This window comes from Pezoporus wallicus, unplaced genomic scaffold (genome assembly GCF_028554395.1).
Source record: "Pezoporus wallicus isolate ANWC-B61680 ecotype Strahan unplaced genomic scaffold, APGP_CSIRO_Pwel_v1 contig_2132, whole genome shotgun sequence".
In the NCBI taxonomy this organism is placed as follows: Eukaryota; Metazoa; Chordata; class Aves; order Psittaciformes; family Psittacidae; genus Pezoporus; species Pezoporus wallicus.
The window spans coordinates 3,060,804-3,087,603 of NW_026637551.1; the positions used below are offsets into that span (position 1 = coordinate 3,060,804).

At 38.0% G+C, this 26,800-nt stretch overlaps 1 protein-coding gene across 1 annotated transcript in view; it reads left to right on the top strand.

Annotated features, from left to right (window-relative positions):
* The window catches only part of ADAMTSL1 (ADAMTS like 1), a 166,632-nt gene that overhangs the window by 83,908 nt on the left and 55,924 nt on the right, over positions 1–26,800 (top strand). Inside the window, exons 13-15 of the mRNA XM_057406301.1 lie at positions 3,149–3,233; positions 13,239–13,540; positions 16,592–16,721. Coding sequence (XP_057262284.1) covers positions 3,149–3,233; positions 13,239–13,540; positions 16,592–16,721 — 517 coding nt within the window. The remainder of the gene's footprint in view (positions 1–3,148; positions 3,234–13,238; positions 13,541–16,591; positions 16,722–26,800) is intronic.

Consider the following 26,800-nt stretch of genomic DNA (forward strand, 5'->3'; position numbering starts at 1 on the left):
TAAGTTATAAAAACTCCTGGGATACAGCAACAAAGATAAGCTTAATTTCCCTAAACTAGAGACTTAAACCCCATAATAAGAAGAAATAAATTCCTTTTTAAAAATGAATTGCTATCCTGATACATATTAAGAACAGTTATAATGAAGCCTTGTGAAATAAGAGTGATCTGTGACCTTGAGCTGATCCAAGATAGAACAGTGAAATTTGGAATTTTAATTTCTCTTTGGCACCCTTGCCAAGTTTCAAGATTTTAGTTTATCCAGACCATGAGAATTTACTGTGTCTGCCAGCCACCAAAGCGGTGAAACCCAGACACAGGTCCTCTGGGGAGTGATGGGTATGTTTGCACTGTATTTTGCTGTCCAACCTGCTCACTCAGTCCACCTTCCAAGATTTAAAAATAAGAAAAAAGCCCTGTGGCTGTGCTATCATGACTGAGCCTCCTACAGAGATTCAGTGGGTTTAGGCTCAGTCAGTCAGCTTCCCTTATGGGACTTCATCTGTTTATAGTGTTCAGAGCACAGGTAAAGCAAGATCCTATCTGCCTGCAACACACAGTGTAAGCAAAATGTAGTAAGACACCAAAAAATCACATGTTGCAAACCTGCAACTAACTTCTGACTGGGGAACCTGAGAAGCTGCAAGACCAGCTAGAAAATCTTTGCTTGACTGCATCTGTCAAGAAGTCTTTTCCAATGGGCCCTGCCTGAGAACAAAGTAAATTGCTGTTAGCTGGAAGCCCACACTTGCAAGAGAGTGGTACCTTTATTCTCAATAACCTCTTGTGCTGCCCTTTGCAGTACATACATGATTATTTTCTGATTGTGCATAATTATTTGTTTGTTCCATTTTTTCCCCATGGGATTGAAAATCCTACATAAAACAAACTGATTTTCTTGGGTTTAATTTTACTCCTCATCTTGGTTCTGTAATGCTCTCACAGTTTTCCCTCCACAATGCAAGTGGTAGGGAAAGACCCATGTGCCTGAAACCTGAGTTGTATTTTCAGAAGTGAGTTGAACAAGATGATGTCCAGAGGTCTCCTCCAATCCAAATTATTCTATTTATGTGCTGGAATTTTGTCCTTTTTATTCCACAAATCTAGAGTTAGAAATTTCTAACACTAGGGGTAGCAAAGTACATCTCCCCTACAGAGTGCTCGAAATTTAGCCTGCTTTTTCCTTCTGGAGCTGGATTAACAGGAAGCAGAAAAACAATCTTCCAACCTGACTGAAGCAGCAAAACCAAAAATGTGAATTCTCTCTTCTTTTAACACACTGTGCTAAACAGAACTAGAATGCAAAGAGTTTGTTTGATTTGTTTCATTTTACTTTATTTAAGCACTGAAGCACTTTATTGTACACTAATAGTGAGAAAACATAGGATAGCCCTGGATTAAGTAGTGATTTTCAATTTTAATAGAGAACGTGTATTTATCTAATACAAGTTTCTGTATAATAAAAGATTTACATGTTTTTACTGGAACAGTTTTATAGAAGGAGGGAGTTCACTTGAATCTCCAAAGGCAAAAATTCCGCCTTAGTTTATATTGAGTGCTTTATGTTAATTTTTCTTTTTTTTGTCACAGCACACTGCGCAACATCAACATTTTTAATCCTCTAACAAATTTTAAAGTGTAGATAATAATTAACTACACCTGTAAAAAAGCAAAGTTATTAAAAAAGTCACATAACAGGCAATGGTACACAAGACCTTTTGCTTTTTACAAGCACTTACATCCAAGCAAAAAAGCACAGATCTGGCTTTCCAAAACCTATAAAACAAGCTGCAGACCATATAAATAGAAATATCTTCTATATATTTTGGATAACAAATGCAGCAAAATATAGGATCAACTAAGAGCTATGCTGGCAAATAATCATCTTTAAATGGCACTAACAAATATGTCAAAGTAAGAGCTTGGCAAGCTATTTCCGAGAGAGACACATAGTAATTCTATTACTGTCCCTTTTTTCCTCAGTTAAAAACTTTCTCCAAGAAAATTTGCTTCACTAAAGTTGCAGTAGCTGTGAAACCAAGTTGTAAGCTGTTGTTCTTCTACGATACAACTGACAGATGGGAAATTTTGTGTCCACATGTGAAATGTTTGCTGTTGTGCACAACAGTCATAGAAACTTCCAAACTATTGTGAACAGCATTAATCTGCTCCTGTTGTCGAGTACAAATCCATGGATTACATAAACCCAAAAGGCTTAGGTGATTTGTGAGTGGCAAATAGATCTGGCCCTGGTTCTCCTCAGTGGCCTGAGTCTCATCCCCTTTTATTTGTGTTTTTTCCCCTGATTCTAGCCCAGAACATTTTGTTGAAATGCAGAGCTCCTTCTCAGATTATAGTGCCAAATTTGCTCTCGGTTTATACCCCTGTAGAGCTAAAACAGCTCCACTGCCTTCAGCTCAAATACTGTACTTTGACACCGCATGAAAGGAGAGTTTGGCTTGTGTAGCAGCATGGCCCTGCACTCCCCAAAGCAGAGCAGCTCATTATGCTGCATGCACATCCTGGAGGGGAAGAAAAGCAGCTCTACTGTTTTCCATCAGAAATGACATAAAAAGTATCAAGCTCATTCTTTTAAATCCACATAGCTGATGAACTGATAAAGTTGAAAAGCATAGCTGGGCCATTTTATTACAGTTTCTCTGTTCTGTGGTATCATTCATCAAATCAGGGTTTTCTTCCTTTTGTAATCTATCAAAAACAAGCTTAATGTGTCTTCTGAAGTTCTAAAACTTAAGGGTAAACACAGGGATTTTATACATTTTGCCTTTGCAGGGTCAGTGGAGGCCTGTTACACTTGGAAGACTCCCTACAAAAAAATACTTTCCAAACTACTTTTACAGCTCAGTTGCATAGTCTGAAAAGTGATATAATTTGCCTTTCTGACTAAATAAGCCCTTCTAGCTGCAACAGTGTACTATGTGATCATATAACCTTGTAGGCATTATACTCCAGGTGACAAAGACTAAGCTCTTTCTCTCCCTCCTGCTCTCTTTTCTCTTTCTTCTTTATGTTCAGCCTCCATGTGGATGAAATCATGCACATATGCATCACAGAGAGAGGGGAGGCTGGCATATATAGCAGCATTACTGCATGGTTCCAGCTTTCACATGCTTGTGCTTGTTCCATAGAGAAACTTCCTGTGGAAGCAAAGTTGCCATGGTATAAGCAGGCTCAAGAACTGGAGGAAGGAGCAGTGGTGTCTGAAGAACCATCGTAAGTCTTAAAAATTTGCTTCTATCAGGTTCTCATGATGTGGGGATCTGTGGTTTGTGCTGAACTGAAACAGTCTCTTGAAATTTTATTTGGCTTTCATTTAGAGTGTAAAGTCTAAACCAAGGCCCATGGAAATCAGTGAGCTTAAATCTGTGTTACTTTTAGGTACAAAGAGGCAGAATTAAGAGGGAAAATGTAGATTTAATTTGAGCAAATATATGCATGTTTAATTTAAGGTCATTTACAATAATATTATAGTGACAGTCTGTCTACCTACATAGCTGTATGCTCATCAATACCACTGTTGCTCCACAGCTCAGCACCTTTATTTATTCTTCCACTACCCCGTGAAAAAAGAGGTAAACCACAGGGCAGACAGGATGATTTCCCCTCTCCTCTGTCCCCAGCAAATATGTAGTAGCAGCAAATAAAATTTATTAACTTTAGCAGAAAATAAATTAGAAACCTCAGTCCTATGGTTTAGATTGCCTTATTATCACCTACCTCATCATTTCAGGGATTTTCTCCCCCCTGCTTTTCTAGTTACTTCTTGGTCTTTGTCCAGGCACCTTTGCAAGGTCTCAGTCAGCACTTTGTACCCCCTTAGTAGCTTTTCCTCCTGCTGCAGATCCTCTTGGACAGCAGGTTTGCCTACATACATACATTGACACTTCCCTTGCATTTGAGCTGCCTGAAATGATGGAAATTGCAAATTTTCCTCTTAAATGCATACAATTATCTTGTCCTTTAACTGTAAGTTTTTTCTTTTCTATGTATTTATATTCTGTTTTGTGAAGAAATTACTATTGAGATAGAAAGAGGCATAAAATAGTTAGAGGTAATGATGACAGAAAAAGTGCTACAATAAAAAGCTGGAAAAGAGCACTTCTACTCTGAGTTTGATACCTGCCATTTCAATATATCAATAAGAAAATCTGACTGCATAAATCTGGCCTGGTGTACTCAGATTCTTCACACAGTGCCATTGAAAATGCAGTTTAGCAGTTTCTACTCGTGCTCCATTTTGTTAATAGCAGGACTGTGGAAGAAGTTAAAAAAAATAACTGGTTTTAAAACACCCTCAGAATTTCGCTCAGAGTTGAGTTTTATTGTCATTTATGGATAATTAGTCTTCCTTAGCCTAATAAAATTGCAATGAAAAGGAAGCTGCAGTAAAACTGGTGCACCATATATACCTTTAGCAATAAGAGAGAAACTAAAAATGCTATTATCGCTATGTTTCGATTTTTTTTTTATTCCGGAACTGTGATAAATACATGCTGTAATTATAATGTCTGTACAGAGCTTTAACCAGTATCCGGTTCGTCATGGCTAACCATAAAGCATCTTTCATTGCAACTACAGCTGTGTATTGGACTAAAAGCACTATTCATTATGCAATATAATTGCAGGTTTGGCATGGTCAATTTGAGTTTAAGTAATTTGAAACTGGAACACTGAAATAGAGCTAGAGACATATATAATAAAGCTCTGAAAATGAAAATTATTTTAATCCAGGTGCCATACATATACATAAACACATACACACATGTATACATGAACATTTATACACACATATACACATGCACATATTCATATGTGTGTGTATATATATATATACTAGTAGAAACGTAGCATCTAATATGGGCTGTTTAATTGTTTCCAGTGTTCCATAGATTTTGTAAGTTCATTCATTCAGAGTCAAAGCCTAGAAAATTCAGTATTTGTAAACATATTAATTTTTCATTTGTAAATGTGGTTTATGTTCTTATGATTTTCTTCTTGAGACTACTGAACCACTTATCTAAACATATATTTATCAAACTGTAGGTAAGCCCTGGAAGCATATGTAAATGAAGATGTATTATCAGGAAGTTTATTGAAAGGGATCATACTGATAATGTGGTCATTGGAACAGTTTGTTACACAAGGCAGGTTTTGGTAAATTTGGTCAACAATGTTGACAATACTGTAGAAAAAGGATATAGTAATATGCATATATATATGAATATAGGTAGCTTTCAATTTTAAAAGTGGTTTGTAGAGCATAGGCATAACATGCGGGGAAAGAAGAGGGTTTTGTTTATCATGATGTGTATTCTAATAAAATATTCTGGAAAACCTTATGGGTACATTACTTGTGATATTAAAACAGACACTGAGAGATATAAAATGAAAGGTATTTAAGAATTTTTAAATGTTTTTAGTGTATCTATGATACCTCCTTGTTTTATAGTTCACTGTTCTGTTGCAAAAAAAAAAGACCCTGTTCTACAAAGACATCCTCATCTTTTTAACCCATTTCATACAATATTTCAGTGATACCAGTACAGGGGTACTAACTGTCCGATATCTAGTTGGACACAGTCCAGACTAGATTCCTTCTGCCATGAGGTGATATTTTATACATTTTTTTTTCTCTGTGCAAAGCACAGCTCTGAGAATATGTATAATCATTATTTTAGGCTAATGAGAAGTCAGCATGACATTAAATTCAGGTCTAGATTTTTATATGTGTTGACTAAAAGCTGAAATAAAGGACACAAAGTCAAGATCTTTATGCAAACTTTCCCAGAGCTCAGAGATATCCATGCCTTCTGTTTAGATTCAGATGATTTTAGTGATAAGGCATGAGACAGAAAGACCAAACAAAAACTTAGAAAACTTATGCTGAAAAAGCCATCCATGCACTCCCCATCTAAAAATTGTAATAGCCATCTGCATATTGTTCCAGAATATCTAATCTGTTGACAGTGACTTGAGAAGGGATCTTCCACATAAAATTGGTTCTGGTGCCTCACTTTTAATAGTGTTTTTCAGTAATGTCTACCTTTAAACAGTTACTCATTTTAGGTCCTGGTTATTTGATTGTTTATGTCATTATATACATTTTTTTTCTGTAAAAAAGGAGACAAAACATTCAGAACTCACCAATATACAACCAACAATCAACTTTGATGCCAGTTTTAGACTATTGTTTGTTCTCATTTGGCTGTGCAGGGATTTTGAATACACCAACTAGTTGAAAAGCAGGGTATATTACATAATAATGCACCTTTAGCCTGTGTTTCTGCACCTCTGCAGACTCAATTTAATATTCCGTGGTCTACCATGCTGAGAGATGTCAAGCTATCACCCACATATTTTGGCTGATGAATTAGTTCAGAGTGTAGGTGCATGCCAAATTGAAGGTTGGAACAGTTTTTAAATGTTGGATCAAGCACTAGTAGGTGTAAGACAGTGTGTGATGTTGTCAGCTAATTTCCTGATTGTGAATTGTAGTAACTAGAAAATGACCATCAATTTCCTACTGTCTAACACCTACGTGTGTTGTAGAATTTTCCTGGGTTCAGCAGCAGCAGTCATTTTTCTCCTTCTTAGTAGCTGGTGCAGTGCTGTGGTTTTGACTTTCAGCCTGGGAACAGCACTGATTTTTCGGTTGCTCAGTAATGTTTACTCTGACCAAGGACTTTCTGAGTCTCATGCTCTGCCAGGGAGGAGGGGAAGCCGGGAGGAAGCAGAGACAGGACACCTGACCCAAACTGACCAAAGAGGTATTCCATACCACAGCACGTCATGCCCGCTACATAAACTGGGGGCAGTTACCTGGAAGAGCTAGATCACTTCTCAGGTCGGGCTGGGTATACATTTTCTGTTGTCCTTCTCAAAGTTTATTCTTGAGTGGAAGTTTAAAAGCTAAAGCTGAAAGTTTTCATCAGATTTCTTCCATGCATTGAGTCCTCACATTTGTGAATCCCTGCATTGTTGTCTTGTGACTTCTATGAGTTTCTGTTTAATACAATTTCTGTTATGAAATTGCATGCTATGAGTTACAACGTTACACTTACTGTCCTTCTACCTGTAATTTGTGATCATTTTCTAATGTGTGCTGCTACAGCAGCAGATGCCTCATTTTTATTCCATCTGCATGTACTGCCTTCCATTATTTATTTCTTCAGGAATTTCTAAAGGAAGCAAGTCTTACAGTTCAATTCTGACTGTATATGTCTATCTGTCCGTTGCCTTCCTCTTCTCTTAGTTATGTCTGATTTTATTCCAATTAGCTGAATTTGACAGAAATATAAAGTTATCCCAGAATATTTTACCTCTCTGTCAAATTTCACTGATATTCACCAGGAAATTCTGTGGAAGTATTTTCCAAATGTTTCACTGAACTAAATGACTAGGTAGAAAACTGACACCCTACAATTCCCCAGTTGAAGGAAAAGTTTCTAAAAGAGTTTGGTCCTTTAGAAACCTTTAAGATTTCTAAGAGATACCAGAGAATCCATTTGGACACTTAGCCTTCAAACATAGACCCATGTTTAATCAGTCTTCACCGGTTCTGCTGCCCAAAGAATTAATTATAACCAGTCCAGCTACTTGAAGGCTAGAGGGAATAGTTTGAGTTTTCTGAACTGCTGCACTCCTAGACATGATCAGTTAAATATTAATTGGAACATAACTACTATGAAATACTCTAAATCTTTGTGTGGACAAAGGTTTAGGGTAAGAAGTCCTTGCTGTCCTGTGTTGTATAGATTGCTCTCCTATTGCTGTTCAACTCTGAAGTTAGCATTCAACAGGCCCTAGAAGTAGAAGGAAAAGCCGATAGTATCTTTTTGTCTGACTCTGACTGGAGCTCATTACACCAGCACAGCATGACAGCCAGAGTCAGAAAGAGCAGCAGTCATGATTTAAAAAGTAGGAGTTTTCCTATGTATAATGAGATTGAGTGGTAGAGGGTTGTTTAAAAGATTTCTGTCTCTAACTCTTGAAAAATGCTTTTGTATGTTAACACCATACCCAGCTTTTAGCATGCTGTCATAAATAAACCTGGTGCTAGCCATAAGGAGTAGGGAAAAGGGCAAACAATAATATCTGGATGCCAGATGGCACCATCATAGTGATGGGGCCAGTTCAGTAAAAAAACAAAAGGAAATTCCTGCATCAGTGCGGGGACAAAGCCCTCAGGGAACTAGGTATGGACAGAGGGGGCAGCATGGCAGAGTCACCCAGTATCTCTTTCTTACTTTTCAGCAGGTATTAAGGTTTCCAAAGACACATAAGCTATTTATTCTGGTTTTCCCTGTTAAATAGTTTCTATCACCATGTTTGTATTTGCTTCACAGGTTAATAAGTAATCCTAAAACTTCCTACAGATATTTTACTTTAAAACTAAAGCATAATTATTGGATTGCAAAACTAATTGAGGACACATACAGATACTATTCACCTGCTGCTTGTCCTCTCCAGTGTCATGCAATGAAGAGAAAGAAGGAAGTTTAGGGAAACTTCTCCATATTAAGGTCTAATGGCAAAAAAAAATTGAACTATGTATGCAGTCAGTCAAAAATCAGCAATGCAGCAGCCTAACATTAGGTAACAATTTTTATCTGTTGATTCAAGGAACCTCTTTAGACAATCACCTCTACTCAAGATTTATATGTAATGTATACAGGGCAGAAGCAGTTATCTTACCCTGGGGAGAAAGGCAGCGGTGAATTTATGGAGAGCAGCAACAGTATAGAATGGTGTGACACAAAGCTGAAAGAAAAGATCACATTCACACTAAACTGAAAAGAAGCTATAGAGGGACAGATTGTAATCACTCAGACTGGAACTGCATCTATGCAGCTGGTGCTGATGCCTTTACTTTGTAGTTGGAGTCTTGAGATTTTATTGATGAGTGGTCATGACATGTTTCACTTCTCTGAGCAATGATACTAGCAGCTACCCAGTGCTGTGCATGAGCATCCTGTGATATTATCCATACCTTATGACCTGTGGAAAGGTGGCCTCTCCTGGAGAAAGAGGACTGGTTGCACTTCAGCTGGAGGCAAGCAGTCTGCAAGTCTGAGCTCAATTCTAGGTTCTATCATAGAAAATTTCTAAGCCTTTGAATAAACCACTGAGCATTTTATTTCACCAGCAGTATCTGATTTTAGATGCCTTAATAGGTGGATGCCTGTGCCTTTGAACACTCAGTCTTATTGGTGTGTGCAGTTCTCAAAACTTCAGTGTTTGTCTGAACCATGGATTTACCAAACAATGCATTTAAAAGCAAAAAAAACAAACCCAAAACAAAACCAACAAAAAAACCCACAAACCAACAAAAAAAACCACAAAGCATTAAACAATAAAAATTAAGTGCAATATGTGACTAAGTAGCAGTGAATAAAATGAACTGTTTTTCTCCACAGCTCAAGGACCTCAGTCTATGTACAGCTGGGGGTTTTTACTTCATCACACACATTGTAGGGACACAAGTCTGAGTCAGAAGAGGTTTTGGCTATTTACATTAACTGTTCTGGAGATCTTCACAAAACTCAGCAGGGCTTTCCATGGGTCTCATCCTGAACCCGCTATAACCTACTGTGGGATATCGCCCATTGTTAAGCACTGACTCTGTGCTTCTCCTTTTCTGACTTTCCCAATTCCATGTATGTTGCTGTATGGAGGTGAATATACACCAGTCCTTATCTGTGCCCAGGGATTTAAGAAAAAAGAATAATTTTCCCAAGGCTGTGCACTGCTGTTGTCATTGCTGTTCTCAAATTTTGACATATCTTTTGCTGCCTTTATGTACCAGTGATCATGCATAACACATTTTAGTCTACAATACCTCTTATATAATTTTAAAAGAGGACTTTTTTAAAAAACACTAGACACGCTATTGTCTAGAAGGGGCATTCTCGTGTGTAAACATGTACAAATGTAAATATTTACAAATGTACATGTGCAAACAGTGCAAATAGTCCTTGCAAAATTGAGCTGGGCAAGTGGTATCTACTCAATGTTCATGTGTGGATGACATTCTGTGGACAGCTGCTATTCCCTTGTATTTGCTGTTTTATTGGCTGTGAAGCCTGAAGGCTGAACTGCTGTGCATTTCACATTTGACCAATATTTTGTATTACGTGCTTTATGTACAAACATGATAAGCTGGTTTTTCAATCATATTAAAATTTCCTTAAAATATATTTTCAGTAATTTTAGTGCACTACAAAAGAAATGAGCCAAAACTAGCCCAGTACCACACCTGAATAACTCCTGCAGAAATTCGTCAATGTCAGTAGCATTACATTTCTTTTCTTCTGCTCCTAGAACACATTTTGCAGCCCAGCATATGCTAATGTGCACATGACAAATGATGCAACAATAGTCCCTTCAGCTGAACAGAATCTTGGGCAAATTGTGAAACTTTGGCAGCTAACAAAACCCACTGAAAACTACAATGCCTTTTTCAAATTCAGAACTCACTATTTTGACAGGATGTTCATATATGCGAAAAGATTGCTGATCCATCACTGTGAAAGTGCCCACAGGCCAAGAAACAAGTATATATGTTACAACTATGCTGTAACATAGTTGGCACTCCAGCAGTTGAGCAACAGCAAACATGGTTAAAGTCAGTTGTAAGAAAGAAGGGTCATAATCCTCATTCCAGCTTTCACTTCTCCACCTTGTAGTGATCTCTCTAAAATAGGAGCAAATATTCATCAGAACTACCAGAAGACACACTGCTGGTTTTTTCCTTTGGGGAAGAATCATTATATCTGCTGTGCAGAGGAATAAACGATGATCTTTGATGCAATGGCAACATGCTAATCACTGAGAAGTATGCTAAGAGCTATGAAATACTCAGTGCAATCTCTTTGAGGCAAGAGGCACATTTTCATTTTTAATTTTCACAGCTGTTAGCACAATTGGGTTCTGCTGACAGCTACTACTGCCACATTGCTAGAACTAGTTATTACCTTTGTCTTGGTAAGGTCATTATTATGGGGGCTATTATTACAGTGGGAATTAATTAAACAACATGCAATAACAACTGAAACACCTCCATCATTTCCTGTTTTCTAAAAAAGAAATTACTTCCCAGTGAATCTATTCCACTACTTCCATTCTCAAAGAAGACTGAGATGTTAGTTTACAAAAAAGCACAATGCTGTGCAGTGAATAGTACACTATGTGCAGAACAAATAACCTTAAACCCATTGAACTAACTGCTTTTTATTCACATACTTTTTGTGTTTTGTGCTCACCATTCAGCAACAATTATTAATGACCCCACAAATGTATTTGAGAGCATATGCAACTTCCTGGGGTTAGGATGGTAGAAAGTTTAGAACTATTGATATTATATATTCACATTACATAAATGTTCAGTATGTAATGACAAGTCCTACATAGAGAATTAATTTACAGGGTTTTACCCCCTTCTTTACTGCTTGCAATTCTTCTGATTCTATCAATTCCCTCTTCAGCAGCAAACAGTTATATTAGAATTAAAATACATTTTCCAATTTATCACTTAAAATATAGAAACTAGGCCTAGAAATCTGAATAAAACATAATTTCCTGAAGGTATTGCAGTGTTTTCATTATGACTAGTTGCTGACTAGGGTAAAATAATATATGGCATTTATGGATCAAGCCTCATTTCAAAAAAGGTACAGTCTGCCTTAATAATGTTCCTACTTCCCTTTTCTTTCTTCTTTCTTTTGTTCCTATGTTTGTATATGTGATATACATCATGTGTAAATATTCTGAGTATACAAAGTATTTCTGGATTTCTAAATAAGCAATTTTAATACCTGGCAAAGTATCACCTCTCTTGGTTTGGAATATGGCAGCTCTGCAGCAAAGCACAGATACAAAACAATTCATAATGTTAAAAAAATGTAAGACAGCTTCTGATGAAGACCAGTGCTTTTTTTCTACCTCTAAGTTTGTCAATTCAAGAAGCTATACATTTAAAGTAATCAAAATATTTAAGTCACAACGGCTGATATAGACCGCTTAGTCTGTAACAAGAGATTCCCACTTCAAAATAGTATTGTAGCAGTTGCGCGTCCTTAGAGAAACAAGATGAATAGCCCACCTATACTATTAAAGAGTATAATCCTTTCAAAATGAAGGGTATCATCTTTGACCAATCTTTTCAGGTAAATTGTCACAGAATGGGGAAATGGCGTTACTTTGTATCATTAGTGTCTCAAGGGCTTTGCTCCAGAAAGGATTTTTGCGGTCTTTGTAGTGGCATTATAAACATTTTGAAATGTTCCAATAGTATATGCAGTCCATCTCTTTCTATTACTTCCTGTTTATGGTGCTATAGTGGTGTGTATCAGGTTTATAGCAAGATGTTACTAACACCCACAAAAAGTGGGTAGAGTGATGCATGCTCTCTGCTCTAGGAGACTATGCTGTTCCAGTTTGGGGTCCTGGTGCACACACATGGTGGTGGGTATGTAGGTGGGTTGCATATTGTAATGATTACTGTACGGTGCTTTAATTGAAGTATGCATGGACTTTCAGAGGCAAAACTTTGGAGCATGTAAGAGTTCCTAACCACTGAGAAAAGAGTAATAGCCGGAGAAATCCAGAATAGAAATGGAACACTGTCTTTTTTATTGAAAAATAAGATGTCCTAGGGGGGAGGAAAAAAAAAAAAAAAAAAAAAAAAGGAAAAAAAAAGAAAAAAAAAGAAGTCAGCTAAAGAAATGCTGGTTTTTTTCTTTGTTATGACTTCAAATTAAGGTTTAAATGGTTATTGCAATACAGGAACAATGACTGAGATTATCTTCCCTATAATATTGCATTAGCTAGTAACAGCAGCATGCTCAATACTTACTAGTGATATAACTGTGATATTAACTGCAAAGATGGTCTATGTTGAATACTGGCAAAAAGTAGCTAGTCAAATCATGATGCACATTGGGAGATTGCAGGATGCCTTGCACTGAGACCTTCTAGGATCATGGCAGGTGCCCTAAGCATGCACCTTTCTTCCTGGATTTAAAGAGACACTCCACATGGATACTTGAGAATGTTTCCACTGTTCAACAGTATGGCTTTTATGTGTATAATTTAATAGCCCTATGATGAGGTGAAACATTTATTTCTCATTGAACAGAATTTGACCTGGACAGGAATATACTGCTTTTGCTTGCCTGGCTATTTCTGGACATAACTTGCCTTGCTCTCTTCCTCCCACAGGTTTATTCCTGAGGCTTGGTCCACCTGTAGTGTCACCTGTGGAGTGGGCAGCCAAGTGCGGCTTGTGAAATGTCAAGTGCTCCTCTCTTTCTCTCAGTCTGTGGCTGACTTACCTATCGATGAGTGTGAGGGTCCCAAGCCTGTGTCTCAGAGAGCCTGTTACAGTGGTCCCTGCAATGGAGAGGCCACCGAATATACCCCAGAGGAATCCGAGCTGCTGTATGGCAGCTTGCAGGAGTTTGATGAGCTCTATGATTGGGAGTATGAGGGCTTTACAGAGTGTTCAGAGTCCTGTGGAGGAGGTAAGTGTGAAAAATTTCTGTGCTGGATTCGATTTCTGTCTTCAAGCATGTGCTTTGCAGTTAACACCCATGGACATGCTGCTTTGATATGCTGTTTACATTCATAGGATCATTTAAGTTGGAAAAGACCTGTAGAATCATCAAGTCCAACCATAAAATCATTGAGTACAACCATATTTGGAAAACTGTGGATGAAAACTGTGGAAAAAAAAACCCAGCATGTACACAGCATATTTTATCCCAGGACTTTCAGTGTCTATGCTCAGGCTGCCACCAAGTGATCAATGTATTACATATTTCTGTTTCTTTTCATAAGCTTATTACTTAAAAGGTACTCATGCATTCAAGCAAAAAAGCTGAATGTTAAAGTGGTCTGGTGATACAGGCTAAGAGTCATTTGTCATTTCAAGTTTTATCGATTGATTTCTACTGTGCAAGTGTAAACATGTGGAAACAAATTTTCCTCTCATAGCAGATGCATTAAATTATTGATATTCTGAGGGCTCAGCTGGTTCCCTAACTCCTAAGTGCCATTAGCTCTGATCCCAGGGGAAAAGAAAACACATGGTAAAAACGCACTAATGGTGTGATTGTCTGAAACTAGCAGCCTTGGCACTTGGAGTTTCTCAAAGTTAATCAAGGTCTCAGGTTCCACATGTTGTAGACTATTAATGCACAGTTCTCAGGTATCCCTTTTTGTCCCATCACTTTGTTTAGCTAATTCTGAGAAATATAAACAATGCAGTATTTTTTAAATTGAACCTGGACTTCTCCAGCTTTTTACATTACAGTTGTAGGCTATTTAAGAAAAGGATTACTATAGGTAAATATAGAATAGATACTGTAGAACTGGAAACCACTTAGCACTTTAGGAATGTCTAGTAGTGTGATCTGTACAGATTCACCAGTTACAATCAGTTACAAACTTAAAAACCACATATAGTAGAAAATCAGACAAAGATTTTCTATTCCTCTTAGCTTGATGACAGCAGTCTGTGTTTAGAGCAGGTCAAAGAGGATTGTCAGATCACTGCCACTATTGTTTTGTTTCATACATAAAAAATACGGCACTAGTATAGTGTAAGTGGTGATGAACAGTGACTTTACAACAGGAATATTTGTCATACATGGAGGCTACTAGTGAGGAGTAACCATTTGTTACACTTTGTGAATACTGAAACCTGAATACCTTCTGCAAATATCATCCTGAAATTAAGTAATTTCTTTGAATATACTGACTGTGTATTTTTCAAATATAACTCACAGAGGTGTTATGACAGGGAGGTTTTGCTTCGTAAATTTAATCTCTTTCAATTGCTAGCAAAATTATTAGCCAAGATTTCTTTCTGTGTGATGTCAACTCCAAAATTTCCAGATTAGCAGATGCTAAATCAGATACTTTTGTAGCCATAGGTGCAAGACTGTTCAGACTAATTTTATTGGGTTTGGAGTCTCAAGAGAAGACACTGGATAGAAGCAGAAGTAACCTTTCACCTTCCAGAAGTAGCAACCAGAAGGAATTAGTCATTTCAGTCTGCAGTTAGTGACTGCATTTCTCAGAGCTGTCATCGAACATCATGTAGCATATATTCTATTCTGATAGATATAAAAACATAAAATCTCGATGGCATTTTGAAAGTGAACTTAAACTGCCTTTATCCGTATCTCACCCTTACAGCCTTTTATTCTGTGATTTCCTATCTAGACCTGATTTGTTTTTTTCAGGGAAAGCAATTCTAAAGCAGTCAGCTTTTTGTTCTGTTAACACTGTGCAGTAAATACTGTTTAGAATTCAGTTAACTTGGCAAATAAACTTCCTGAAGATCGTGCACTTTTTAAAGTATCTTTGTATTGTGAGACTTCTGAAGGATAATTGAAATTTTTATGTTCTCTAAATATTCATGGATCCATCCTTCATTTAAAGCTTGTAACTGTTTGATGCATTGACCTGTCAAAACCAGAGATACAGTTGTTATCAGCATGCTGTGACATGCTCAATGCAAGATTCAACAAAAAGCTGAAGAAAGGGATTAGGAGCACACTTTTTTCTTCTGGAGCAAGCCACTGGCTCAATGTGCTAAAGCCAGAAACTTCTGTCAATACACAGTCCAGCAGCCACACACTGGTTAAATTCAGGCGGTAGCCTTTTTCTTCAATACCCATACTGTCAGGCAAGATTATGGGTTCTACAAGTACCTTTAAAAGATAAAAAATTTTAAGATCATATCTATATGCATTTGCTAATCCATCAGTGTGAGAGAAATGGAGAAGATGCTGAATTTAATACCTTACAGGTTTGTGTCTTCAGTTTAGTTGCAGGTCTATGGATGCAGAAGGCTAACAAAGCAGCTGACTTGCCTGACCTTGTCTGACTTTACTTTTGCAATCATTCTGTTGCTTTAAAATACAGCATGCCAAAGTCAAAGCCATCTTCATGCTTTAGCCTGTGTGACAGACAAATAATCAGCCTCACTGCTGTTTATCTGTCACAGTGTCATTCATAGTGAGAGGATGAGTCACTGGAAAACACTGGGCAATTTTGCGTGAATGAACCTAGGGACTTTTCACTGCAATTGAGACACCTGGTGAGACTGACAGCAAGGATAAGTAAAAGCCCAGAGTCTCATATGATGTTTTGATCAGGTGATATCCCAGCTGTCTGAGGAACAGGATACAAAAAAGTGCAGTAAGCAATGTGTGACAATTGCAAGAGTTAGAGATTAGAAGGGAGAAAAGGAGATGCAATTTTTCACACTCAGTCAGGTACACTGTGCCGTGAAACATCCCCCTTTGGTAGGCATTCATACCATACTCCTAAAAGACCACCAGGCAGAGCACTTAGATGGGCACAGCAAACACTTCACTGACATGTGGGAAGCAGCTTCCTCCCTCTCTGCAGCAGGGCTGCAGACCATGAGCTGGCAGCGCTGGGTGTAAGGCTGTGCTTCCCTGCATGCCACAGCCCCAGTGCAGCGCCACTGGCCCATTCCTGCCTGTGGCTGCCTCTCCAGGTACATAGAGCTGGCTGTGACTATGTGTTTTTGTGTGCAGGTGTCCAGGAGGCAGTGGTGACCTGCCTGAACAAACAAACCAGGGAGACTGCGGATGAGACGCTGTGTATAACCAGCCGTCGTCCTCCCCAGCTGCTGAAAGCCTGTAGCCTGAACCCCTGCCCCCCAAGGTAGGCTTCTTATACCTGGGGCATACATGTTTTTTCCAGACATAAAGACAGGTGATCACTGCTGAAGCTGAGAAGCTGATCTTCAAGCTCCCCATGAATCTGCGACATTGGTGCCAGGGATGCTTGGATCTGGATATTGGATCTGGGCATTCTTGAAATGATTCCTGGAGTAAAATGCTCGGATGAGAGCCTGAGATGGCTCCCCAGGTTGCAGTACCACAGACTCAGTTGTCTGAGCTCAGCAGATCTGTGTCCAGTATGTTGCCTAAAGCCATTCAAACGACACTAGCAGTATGAGGAAAGGAATTTTAAATAAGTTGTGACCCCAGACTCAAAGGTTTTTCGTTCTGGAGTCACAGACTGACTCTCACATGCTTTTTGTCAGACTGCAGGGGCTTACAGCCTCTCCACACCTCTGCCATTGTGCAAATTGATGATAAAACCAAAGTGCAAACTTCAGATCACTTGGCTATTCAGGTTCTGCAGTCAGACAGTTTATGAATAGACTTGTCAAGTTTAAGGAGACTTCTTCAACCTCCCCTCTCACAAGATTTTCCAGAACCTTTTCCTTCCTGACCTTAGGCAGCTTTCAAAATCCTGACCCTAAAAATAGCAGATCTTTGCCTCCAGAGATTTATATCTGTACTCTCTATGACAGAAAATAGCTGTCATGAGGTTCCTATGGTTTATTTAAATAGACCTGGGCCTGTCAAGACTTCAGGTTATACTGTATACATATGGTCTTTATTCCCATCCGTACACAGGTGCCTTTACTCTCTCCTGTTAGTGCAGCACATTTTAAATTCATTGATTTATAATTGGGTTATTTAAAACACTCAGCACTGCCCAGGTGGTATATATTCATTAAAGTATATATTGATAGGTGTATTTATGCATTAAATGACAGCAGGCTATGCAAAGTTGTATCATTATGAGCATTAGTAGATTTTGGGTACACAGAGAAGGTTCACAGTAGAAATCAAGTATGGCATCAAACACATTCAGCATCCAAGAATGATAGTGAATGATAGTGAGAATTAATGGTTTGATTGAATGATCAAGATTTTGGGTCTGTGTCAAGCAGAGCCAAATAGGCTGACACGTTTCACCAAAGTATCACAAGAATTGCTTACAAAGATATTGCAACCCTGATTTTCTTAAATTGTATGTAGTGCTAGCAATAACACACAAATATTATATTAATGCTTGAAAAGAATGTCATAGGTGAGCATCTTGCTGTGACTGATATGTAGCAACATCACTGGATCTGAGAGTGCATGGTGGGAGATTGATCACCCTTTGATTCTGACATGGAAAATAGATATTTGCTGGTTAAGAAAAAATAAGGCACACCCATGTAGGCCAGTATTTATGTGAGTTGTGTTACAAAAGTAGTCTGAGAAACTGGGTGAATACTTTTTGAATTAGTTACCATACCACTGTGGTAACCTCGCTACCAGGGTGGAGCTAGTTTAATACAACTTTGGGCATGTAGTTCACTCAATGGATTACAAGATAATCGTGTTGTAGGTGAGACTCAAGCTGTTGAAGCAGAGGTGAAAGGGGATGAAGGTGTGGTGGGAGACAACTCTAGGGCTGCAGGTGAGAAAAGGAGATACTGCTCCCTCCCCTGTATATACATCTCCTCTTCCTCCAGCACCCTCAGTTTGAAGGAAATTGCCTGTCTGCAGAGATTTAAGTGGCACAGAATGAAGAACGGCACGTGTTCTGCAAAATGGTTCTTCTCTTCAGAACAAGGACGCCTAAAACTCAAGGCTGCAGACAGTGGGCAGCTTGGCTAAGTGAAAGAGAGGCAAGAAGGAAAGTTGTTGTGTCTCCCAGGCAGGCTTTGACATGAAAACTTCCTTATTTCCTGCAAGCTTCCAAAGTGCTACATCTGCTAATGCCACTGAATTAAATACAATTAAACTGACAGTATTTATTGTATGAAGAGTATTGCTTTATAATCATTAAGTATAACACTCTTAGGGCTTCCAAAGACAATACGGAGTGGGGGGGAAAGAAAGAGCTTTATGGTTTTCTATCTGTTTTAATCATAAGGTGCTTTGGGATTCTAATTCAAGAAACTTTGATCCAGGAATCCAATGGAAATTAAGCTAAAATCCTGTTGTTATGAATGCTGATGAAGGCATTGCTATTGACTGACAAGTCCAAAACTTGTAATACACCATAGCTGTGAACTTAGATCCTTGTTACAGAAGTTTCCAAAATGCGATCTGTGAACCATTGATACATCCCAGAGCTTTCACTGGTGGCTTATAGAGAGAGCTGGCTGGTCTCATATTGTTGGCTCTTCTCTCTGTTTTCCATCTGCTAAAGTGCATTAACAGAAGCTAAAAATAAAAAAACACTTTCCTAAAATGTCCTTGATGTGTAAGTTACTGTTGGAGCATACAGTTGTGGTGGGTAGACGAGGCAGTCTGCTGAAAAGGCAACTGAGGCAGTGATGAATGTCACAGTAGACATGAGAATGTTCTCCACAGCATGAAGAGAAAGCTGAAAAGTCTTGCCCAAAAGCATGAGAATTTCTTCCTAGTGTATTTAGAGAAATTATTCCTGTGATGTTTCTTGAACACAAACAGCCCAGCCTGGTTAGAATTTAATGTATATGCCTAGAATTTAAATTCAAGATTTCATTTAGATTAAGAGGAAGAATAGTGAAAAATAGTTCTTTCCAAGCTTAATGTTGCTTCTGCTGCAGCCGCTGTTGGTTACATGTGGTCTTCTCCACCACATCTCGAAGGGTTAGTTGTGTAAGCTTTTCCTGGTAAACAATTAAGCTGGTTTAATACAGATAAACAAACACATTGAGCCAATAATCTAGTCAGCCTTTCTGGAGGATCAGAAGGCATACACCTCAAGACATATACTCTTGAAGTAGTCAGTGAAGAGTTATTTCATTTTGGTTTTATTTCATCATTCATTTGAGGCACTTGCTAAAGGGATTTTCACTGTTGCTGCTCTTTTTACTGCTTACTGAAAATAAATTTAGATAGGCTAGAAGACGTCATTATTCACTTAGTGCTTCATCTTGAAATTCGTCTCTGATATTATCGTCCTCTTCAATTCTGGATTGGTCTGGTCTCTGCTGGAAGAAAATACAGTAAAAGCTAGAGTAGACTGGCAATGCTTCAGATTTATGAAAACACTGCAAGGCGATTGTGCTTATATAGCAGCTGAGAGAGCTTTATAATTTCCATTGAAATTCTGGCTTAATATCTTAGTGCATTACTATCCTGAGCCCATTGAAGAAAGACAATTTGTCTTCAAATATTTGCAGCTGTATGGAGTAAGCAAAATCTCATCCTTAAAGTTCTTACAGAAGAAAGAAGAAGAGCCAAGAAGAGTTGTACACAAAAATTGGAAGATTTCATTCATATCCAAATACCAAGAAACTGAGTTTCCTGTGGTTTCACACTTTGTTGAGAGTTTTTTGCTTATTGCTTCAAGAACAATAGCAGAAAAAGAGTCCATTCCCTTTCGTGCTGAAAAACAGTATTGCAGAAATTTCCATTTTGTGCTAAACTAAGAAATAGTGAAACATTGTTGAGCTGATTGCTAAGCTGGGAGCTAATAACTGATTTTCAGCACAGTAGGTATGGAGTAAAATTTTGTGTCATTAACTTGGAATGCCCTTGTTTGATATTTCTATAAAAAGGATAAAGCGTGTTTTGAAGTTTTGACCCAGCATGCTTTCTCCGGAAAAAAAAAAGAGGAATGAAAACTATAAACATTTTGATTCAGTCATTCAGTTACTTAATTTGTGTCAATCAAGTAATATCACTTCCAGGATTACATAGCAGTACTTGAGCAAATCACAGTCTTCCCAAGGGTAATGCAGAAAAGCTGTTCGATGTCTAGAAATGTCTGTCTAAGTTCAAAAAAAGGAATGGCAGATCACTCAGTTTTGCTAACTGTTATGTTTGTATTCTAAATTGCTCCAGAAACAACCGGGGGAAAAAAAAAAAAACCAAGCAGAACTGTTTCAATGTTGGCTTTACTTTTGTAAACAACAAAATTACTCCCCTCCGAAATGTCTTTTTCTCAGCCTCCACAACCCAAATACAGAGGCAGTCATCGTTTAATCAGATATAATTGCTGTTGTTTGTAACAGCAACAGCATGAGCACCTGGTGGTGAGCCAACAGACTCTACCAAAGGGGTGAAAGAGAATGTTGTAACTGTGTCATTAATTATAACTTCTCAATAGCTTGGTCTATGCATGTTGAAAAGACTTGGTAAACATGTATGAAGGAGTAGAGGAGAAGCAGAGCAATGAAAGCCAGATGGCTGAAAATGGAGGAAATTCCAGGCAATTTCTACAGCTTTGTTCTTGCATATTTTCAAGACTGAACTTTATTCCTGTACAACAAAGAATAGCTGAATGCTATGAAACAAAACAAACCCACACACCCCAAAAAAAAAAACAAAAAATAACCAACCAAAACAAACCAAAACAAACCAAAAAAAAAAGCAAACAAAAAAGCCATCACCACAGTGAAGAAAAAGCAGGCAGTTCTAAGAATAGCACACAATTTCACCCCAGCACTCTCCTGTTACTCCTTCAAATCGCTGTTGTTGGTAAGAAAAGACAGGAAGCTATCTGAGTGGTCCTAACTGAAGGGTCAAGATAGCTTGAGTTAGGCTGGAATCCAGACCCTTCTTTTTGTGTTCCTTTTCTTCTTTTTTTTTCCTCTTCCCTGCATCTGTTTGAGTTTGTAATAAATTACTTGTTATTATTTTAATGTTTATTTAGTGAATTCAGCATTGTCCATCTCTTTTGTTCTATTTAATTTCCCAGATGAATTCAAACTATAAAGGAGAAAAAAAAATTAGATTTTTTTTGGTGCTTTTGGGGATGTGATAGGTCAGATGTAGTGTAAGATATGCTCCCAGTGACAATCTGAAATGAATTCAATGTGTGGAAGGCCAGAGCTTTCTCTAATCTGTTAAAGATGACTTCTGTGTCTGGAAGGTTGCCAATGCATACGTGTCACGCATTGCTCAAGTGAAATATTAGAGCATCTCTGTCTAGTTCATGAAAAAGGTTAGAAGATTTGCAAGTCATTATGTCTACAGATACTGCAGTATAGACTTACAGGCAGGAGATAGCTGTTCTTGTTTTGTTGTTACACCTTTACTCAGAGGTGTAAGTTAGAATTAGCATTAATGAGGCAATGGTGGTGTAACTATCTCTTTGAGCCACAGAAAGATTTTTAATCCCTCACAGATTCATGAATTTTATTTTAGTTTTTTCAATGAGAGGTATTTAAGTCTGATTTGAACTGAAGTGCATTGATAATGTGTTTTACAGCCTCTTAAAATGTAGCCCACAGAGCCTCCTGGGATCTTGAACCAGTGCTGGAGTGAGCTGGAGAATCAGACATTGGAAGGAATATGCTGTATGCTGTCAGACAGGGTAGTTTCACCCTTATTTGAAGTCTTTACTTTGAAAACCGGCTTAAGCAGATGTCATGGGCTCAGTGAAAGAAACATAATCCCGTTTGCTGCCCAGGTTTACTTTTCTAAATATGGGACTGTACAGATGTCTAAACAAGCTGCTATCCCTAGGCAGCTCTGTTATGCTGTACCTGCGTTATCTGCATGCTTACCCTGCATTACTGTAACATCACCCTGGACTTAAAAGTAATTAATCTGTGACCTAAACCCATTTGTCTTTATCTTTCCTTTCTTATAATATAATCTCCCCCTTTGTACCCTCTCTAATTGCTAGCAGATCATCCAGGATGTAGCCACCTTTCCCCTTTCTCACTGGATGCATCACCTGTGCTAGTGCAGTAACTGATGCTCCTCAGTATTCCTCAACATCTCTTACAGTGAAGCCACCAAGAGGACTCCATAGGTAGTTGTCCTATTCAGCCATGTGTGTCATATCTAAATGTGAAACAAAATAGCTTGCAAGTTTCCAGGGTCAATGAAGCAGCTGTAGAGTCGTCCTTCACAGTCTTCCTCCAGCTCTTCTAGATCAAAATTTCAGACTTCTTACCCAGCTGTATTGCTTTTTACATATGATTGTTCCTTCACTAGATTTCACTCATAAACATCTTCCTCCATTTCAATTTGTATTCCATTCAGACTAGTATGCTCATAAAATATTAAAGTGCAATTGTAAACATTTATTTTAATAACTTCTATTTTTTTCTTACTTCAAAGAATGGTAGATCACACTTTTGATTCAGAATCCTATATACCCATATGATTTTTCCTCTACACAGATCTTCCGTTTTCCCAAGTTAGAACACTCTTGTATTGAAATAATCTTACCATGCCCTACCACAGGTTTTTTGTGTCTTGGTTTCTGATGAGTATGAGCTGAAAGTCATGGCAGGCACTTAGTGAGTCCTTCTGCAGAGAATGACTTCTTTTTTTATTGGCATGTCAATTTGAGGAAAAACATCTTTTATTGCAAAAAAAAGTGAATTTATTACTAAATAGTTTATCAGTCACAGTTTCAAGATCTCAAAGGGGAAAATAAAAAGGAAATATTTGATCTGGATATACCCTTGGAACTTTCACTGTCTTACTAACAGTATGTTGCAAGAAGGGCATTGAAGGAAACTCAAACACAAGCAGGCATTGGGAGTTTCCTGAGTTCAGTTAAAGTACCATATAGATATATACACAGAACTTTGATTGTTCTCCTCTTTCCCTGGCAAAAAAGTAGAGAGAAACCTCGTATGTCTGATTTTGAGAGGCAGCCTATTTGTACCTTCTGCCCTGGTGAAATAGTTCAGGAACAGTTCATCCTAATGAAAATATTATCCCTGTAATACTGCCAGCTGGATCAGATGAAGATCATGTTATCTGCTGGTTTTGTGGAAGTACTGCTCATAAAACTTGAACTTGCTGGAGAATTACTTAAGCCCACTTGCTGTTATCTGAACACTCTTCCATTCATGAGTTTGCTTTCTTTGTCCATTCATTCCAGTGATACCTCCTTTGCTCCTTTCCTGCACTGATCATTCAGCAAAGGCATCCTTAGATTTCAGGAGAGTCTTGTGACTCTGTGGGATAAAATCAAATTTTCATCAATATTGTTACCTTACAGGTTGTGAAGTCAGGCATCTTGTGTGTTCTTTCAATGTCACCTATATGCATTTTCAACTATCTCATTTTTAAATGCTTCATTTTAGACGGTATTTCAGATTACAATTAATTAGTTCATTGCACATCTTTTTTACCTGTTGAGCTTTTTCTTTCTTTGTGTTATGGTGTCTGTAAGCTTGATGATTTCTCCTTGGGGAACAGCTGTTTTTCAACATTTTCCATGTGGCCTAAGAAAAGATGCTGGCTTGTGAGACAGTCCATCATGGAGAGCACCCTATATGTATTGCTTGAAACATGTCAGAAGGTTACTCCAGCAACCAAAGTTGCCATTTGTAGAGATGTTGCGTACTCCATTTGCCCTCTGTTCTTCTCTGACTTGTGAGTTCCTCCTCTGTTTTCCCCTATTTGGCTCTGTTATAGAAATACTGGCTCCCTGCCATGTTCAGCTATAATGAGCTGCAGTATTAACTGATACTGTCAAGTCTACAGCTTGAATGCAGGCCACTCCTGCCAGCTCCCAGAGCACTCTTATTGAGCCTTTGATCTGCTTGCATATGTTGGCTGCTCAGGCATTTCTCTAATGATTCCCTTCACTTGCAAGGAAGATGCTTTTTGAAGAAAAGCGCCTCAGTCTCTCTTGTGCACAATAATCCCCTGAAACCTTTCCTGTCTGTTTAGCTTCCTTGTCATGTTGGTGATACTGAACAGCTTTTCTCAGGCTGGCATTGAACAACAGCTAAGCATGAATTATTTTTCTGTTGCTAGTACTAATATAAAAGTACTTTGCCTTTTTTTTTTGTTTTTTTCAAAGCTTAGTTAAAAATATCAGTTTTCCTCTGAGATGTGTGTATCCTGAACATATAGTTATAATATTCCCTCTAACACAACTCTCTAACAACTGAACCATAGCAGTAGGGAGATCACTTCCTGGAGGCACAGATCCATGTTTAAACACCTAGAAGGTCTTAACTCTCACGCTTCATTTCAAAGAATCAATATGATTTTACTGTGAGTAACAGCTGAATAAAAAATTAGCTGAATAAAAATTTCTTACATATTATGCCCCTTTCTTTGGGAACGGTTTGATTATAAAGCCAGGTAGTGACCTGGGAGTCCTCACCTCAATTCTATAGCCTCACTGCACCAAAGTATGCTATCCAAAATAACTCTCTGTAGTCCAGTGTTTAAGATTGCAGTCTGTATGGTGTTTAAGTCCTGAGGATACTTACTTCACCCAAGATAAATCTGCTTAAGAAGCCTCAAGAAATCCTTTTACATCTGTGAAATAGGAAAATTTCCCACAAATACAGCTCCAGATCAAAAACAGAAAGGAAGGGAGGAGATGTATGGGCACTGAGTAGACTTCTTAGTCTAGAGGGTCCAGTGAAAGACAGGTTGACAGAGGACAAGAGAAAGCCACTATTGATATAGCATGTGTTTTACTCATTCTGTTGTGTGTGCATACACAGCTGCCACCCAGCCCTTGTGCGCTGATGAATGTCTCTATGCAGGCAGGTGTCAGATGTTAAGTAAGACACTTCCAGGCAAATCTTTTTCCACACTCTTGAATGTTTATTTTAGAAATAAGAAAAGCTATTTTGTACCACTTTCATATGGTTTAACCACATAAAAATGACAATAATTTAATTTTTTTAGAATTAGTTTGGGAGGTCTTTCTACAAAAGGGTGTTTACCTTTCCTGTGCAGTGTTCAGATTCCTTGGCAGTGCTTGAAGAGAGTCTGTCAGGATGAAATTGTGTATGTCTAGAAAATATACTTTAGTTATAGAACCTAACAGCTTAGAATGCTTTGTTTCTTACCATATATACCATGCGTACAGGGACTGATCCAAAGCTCTTGGCTCCATACTCTTTTGTCTCAAGACTATGCATTTTTCAAGTTCAACTTACATCATCTACTTTTTCCAGACTGACAATGCAGGGACAAGAGTACTCTGTTCTGAAGTCTCATTACTCCACTAGGACAAGAATTCTAATTCTAGCAGCTTCTCCTGACATGAGCAGCTTGCTTACTAGCTGGTATCACTTTCTGGTCTACCTATCTAGCAAAATTGTTATGTGGGCTCCAATTCTTGTAGCAGTGAGAGGGACATTTCAAAAGGCTTTGTTGTCTCTGCTGTTATTCATAACACACTAATGCCTAGACCATACTTCCAAGCTGAGAGTCTCATTGTCCTAGACAGTAAAGAAAGAGTAAAAGATTATAGAGTCTTAGAATGGTTAGAAGGGAACTTAAAGATCATCTAGTTCCAACCTCCTTGTGCAAATTGATGACTTTTAGCTGGGTTATAAACTAGCAAGTATGCAGATTTTTCCTGAAGTCTGAACACGACAACTGTGGTGAGCTAACAAAGATGTCAGTTCCACAAGGTTTCCTTAGCTTGATTCTGTAACCACCATATTATCTTTTTAAGTACAGGATTATTTCCTACTTGAATTTTAATTCTGTTATTGTCAGATGCATGCCGGACATCATGGCATTCTTTTTAGTATACCATACATATTGGAAGACTTATTTCAGCTTGGCCAAAACACCCAAAACCAAAGAAGCAGAAAAAAAAATAGATAAGGACCATGTGAACTAAAACAGGAATTATTTCAGTTAACATCACATAACAACGTACAGTAAGGGTAAAACTGTGTTACTTGGAAAAAAAAAAAAAAAAAACCAAAAACAGTATTAAAATAAAATCTCCAACAGTACAAGTAGTTTAAAAACTAAATTACAAATTTAGTGGGATAATCACAGCTCAAAGTGCTGCAAGCACCTGTCCCTGTTAGAAATAATTCTGCAGCCCTGTGATTTTATTCTGTAAAATTATCACTGATATTCTTGTGCTTTTTAGGACTTTGAAATTCTGCCAATCATATATGTCATTTATGATTTTGGTTACTTGCACATGCCTACTCTACTTTGCACGTCTCTACATTCTTTACTTTCCATGTAGGAAAGCCCATAAAAGACACTGGG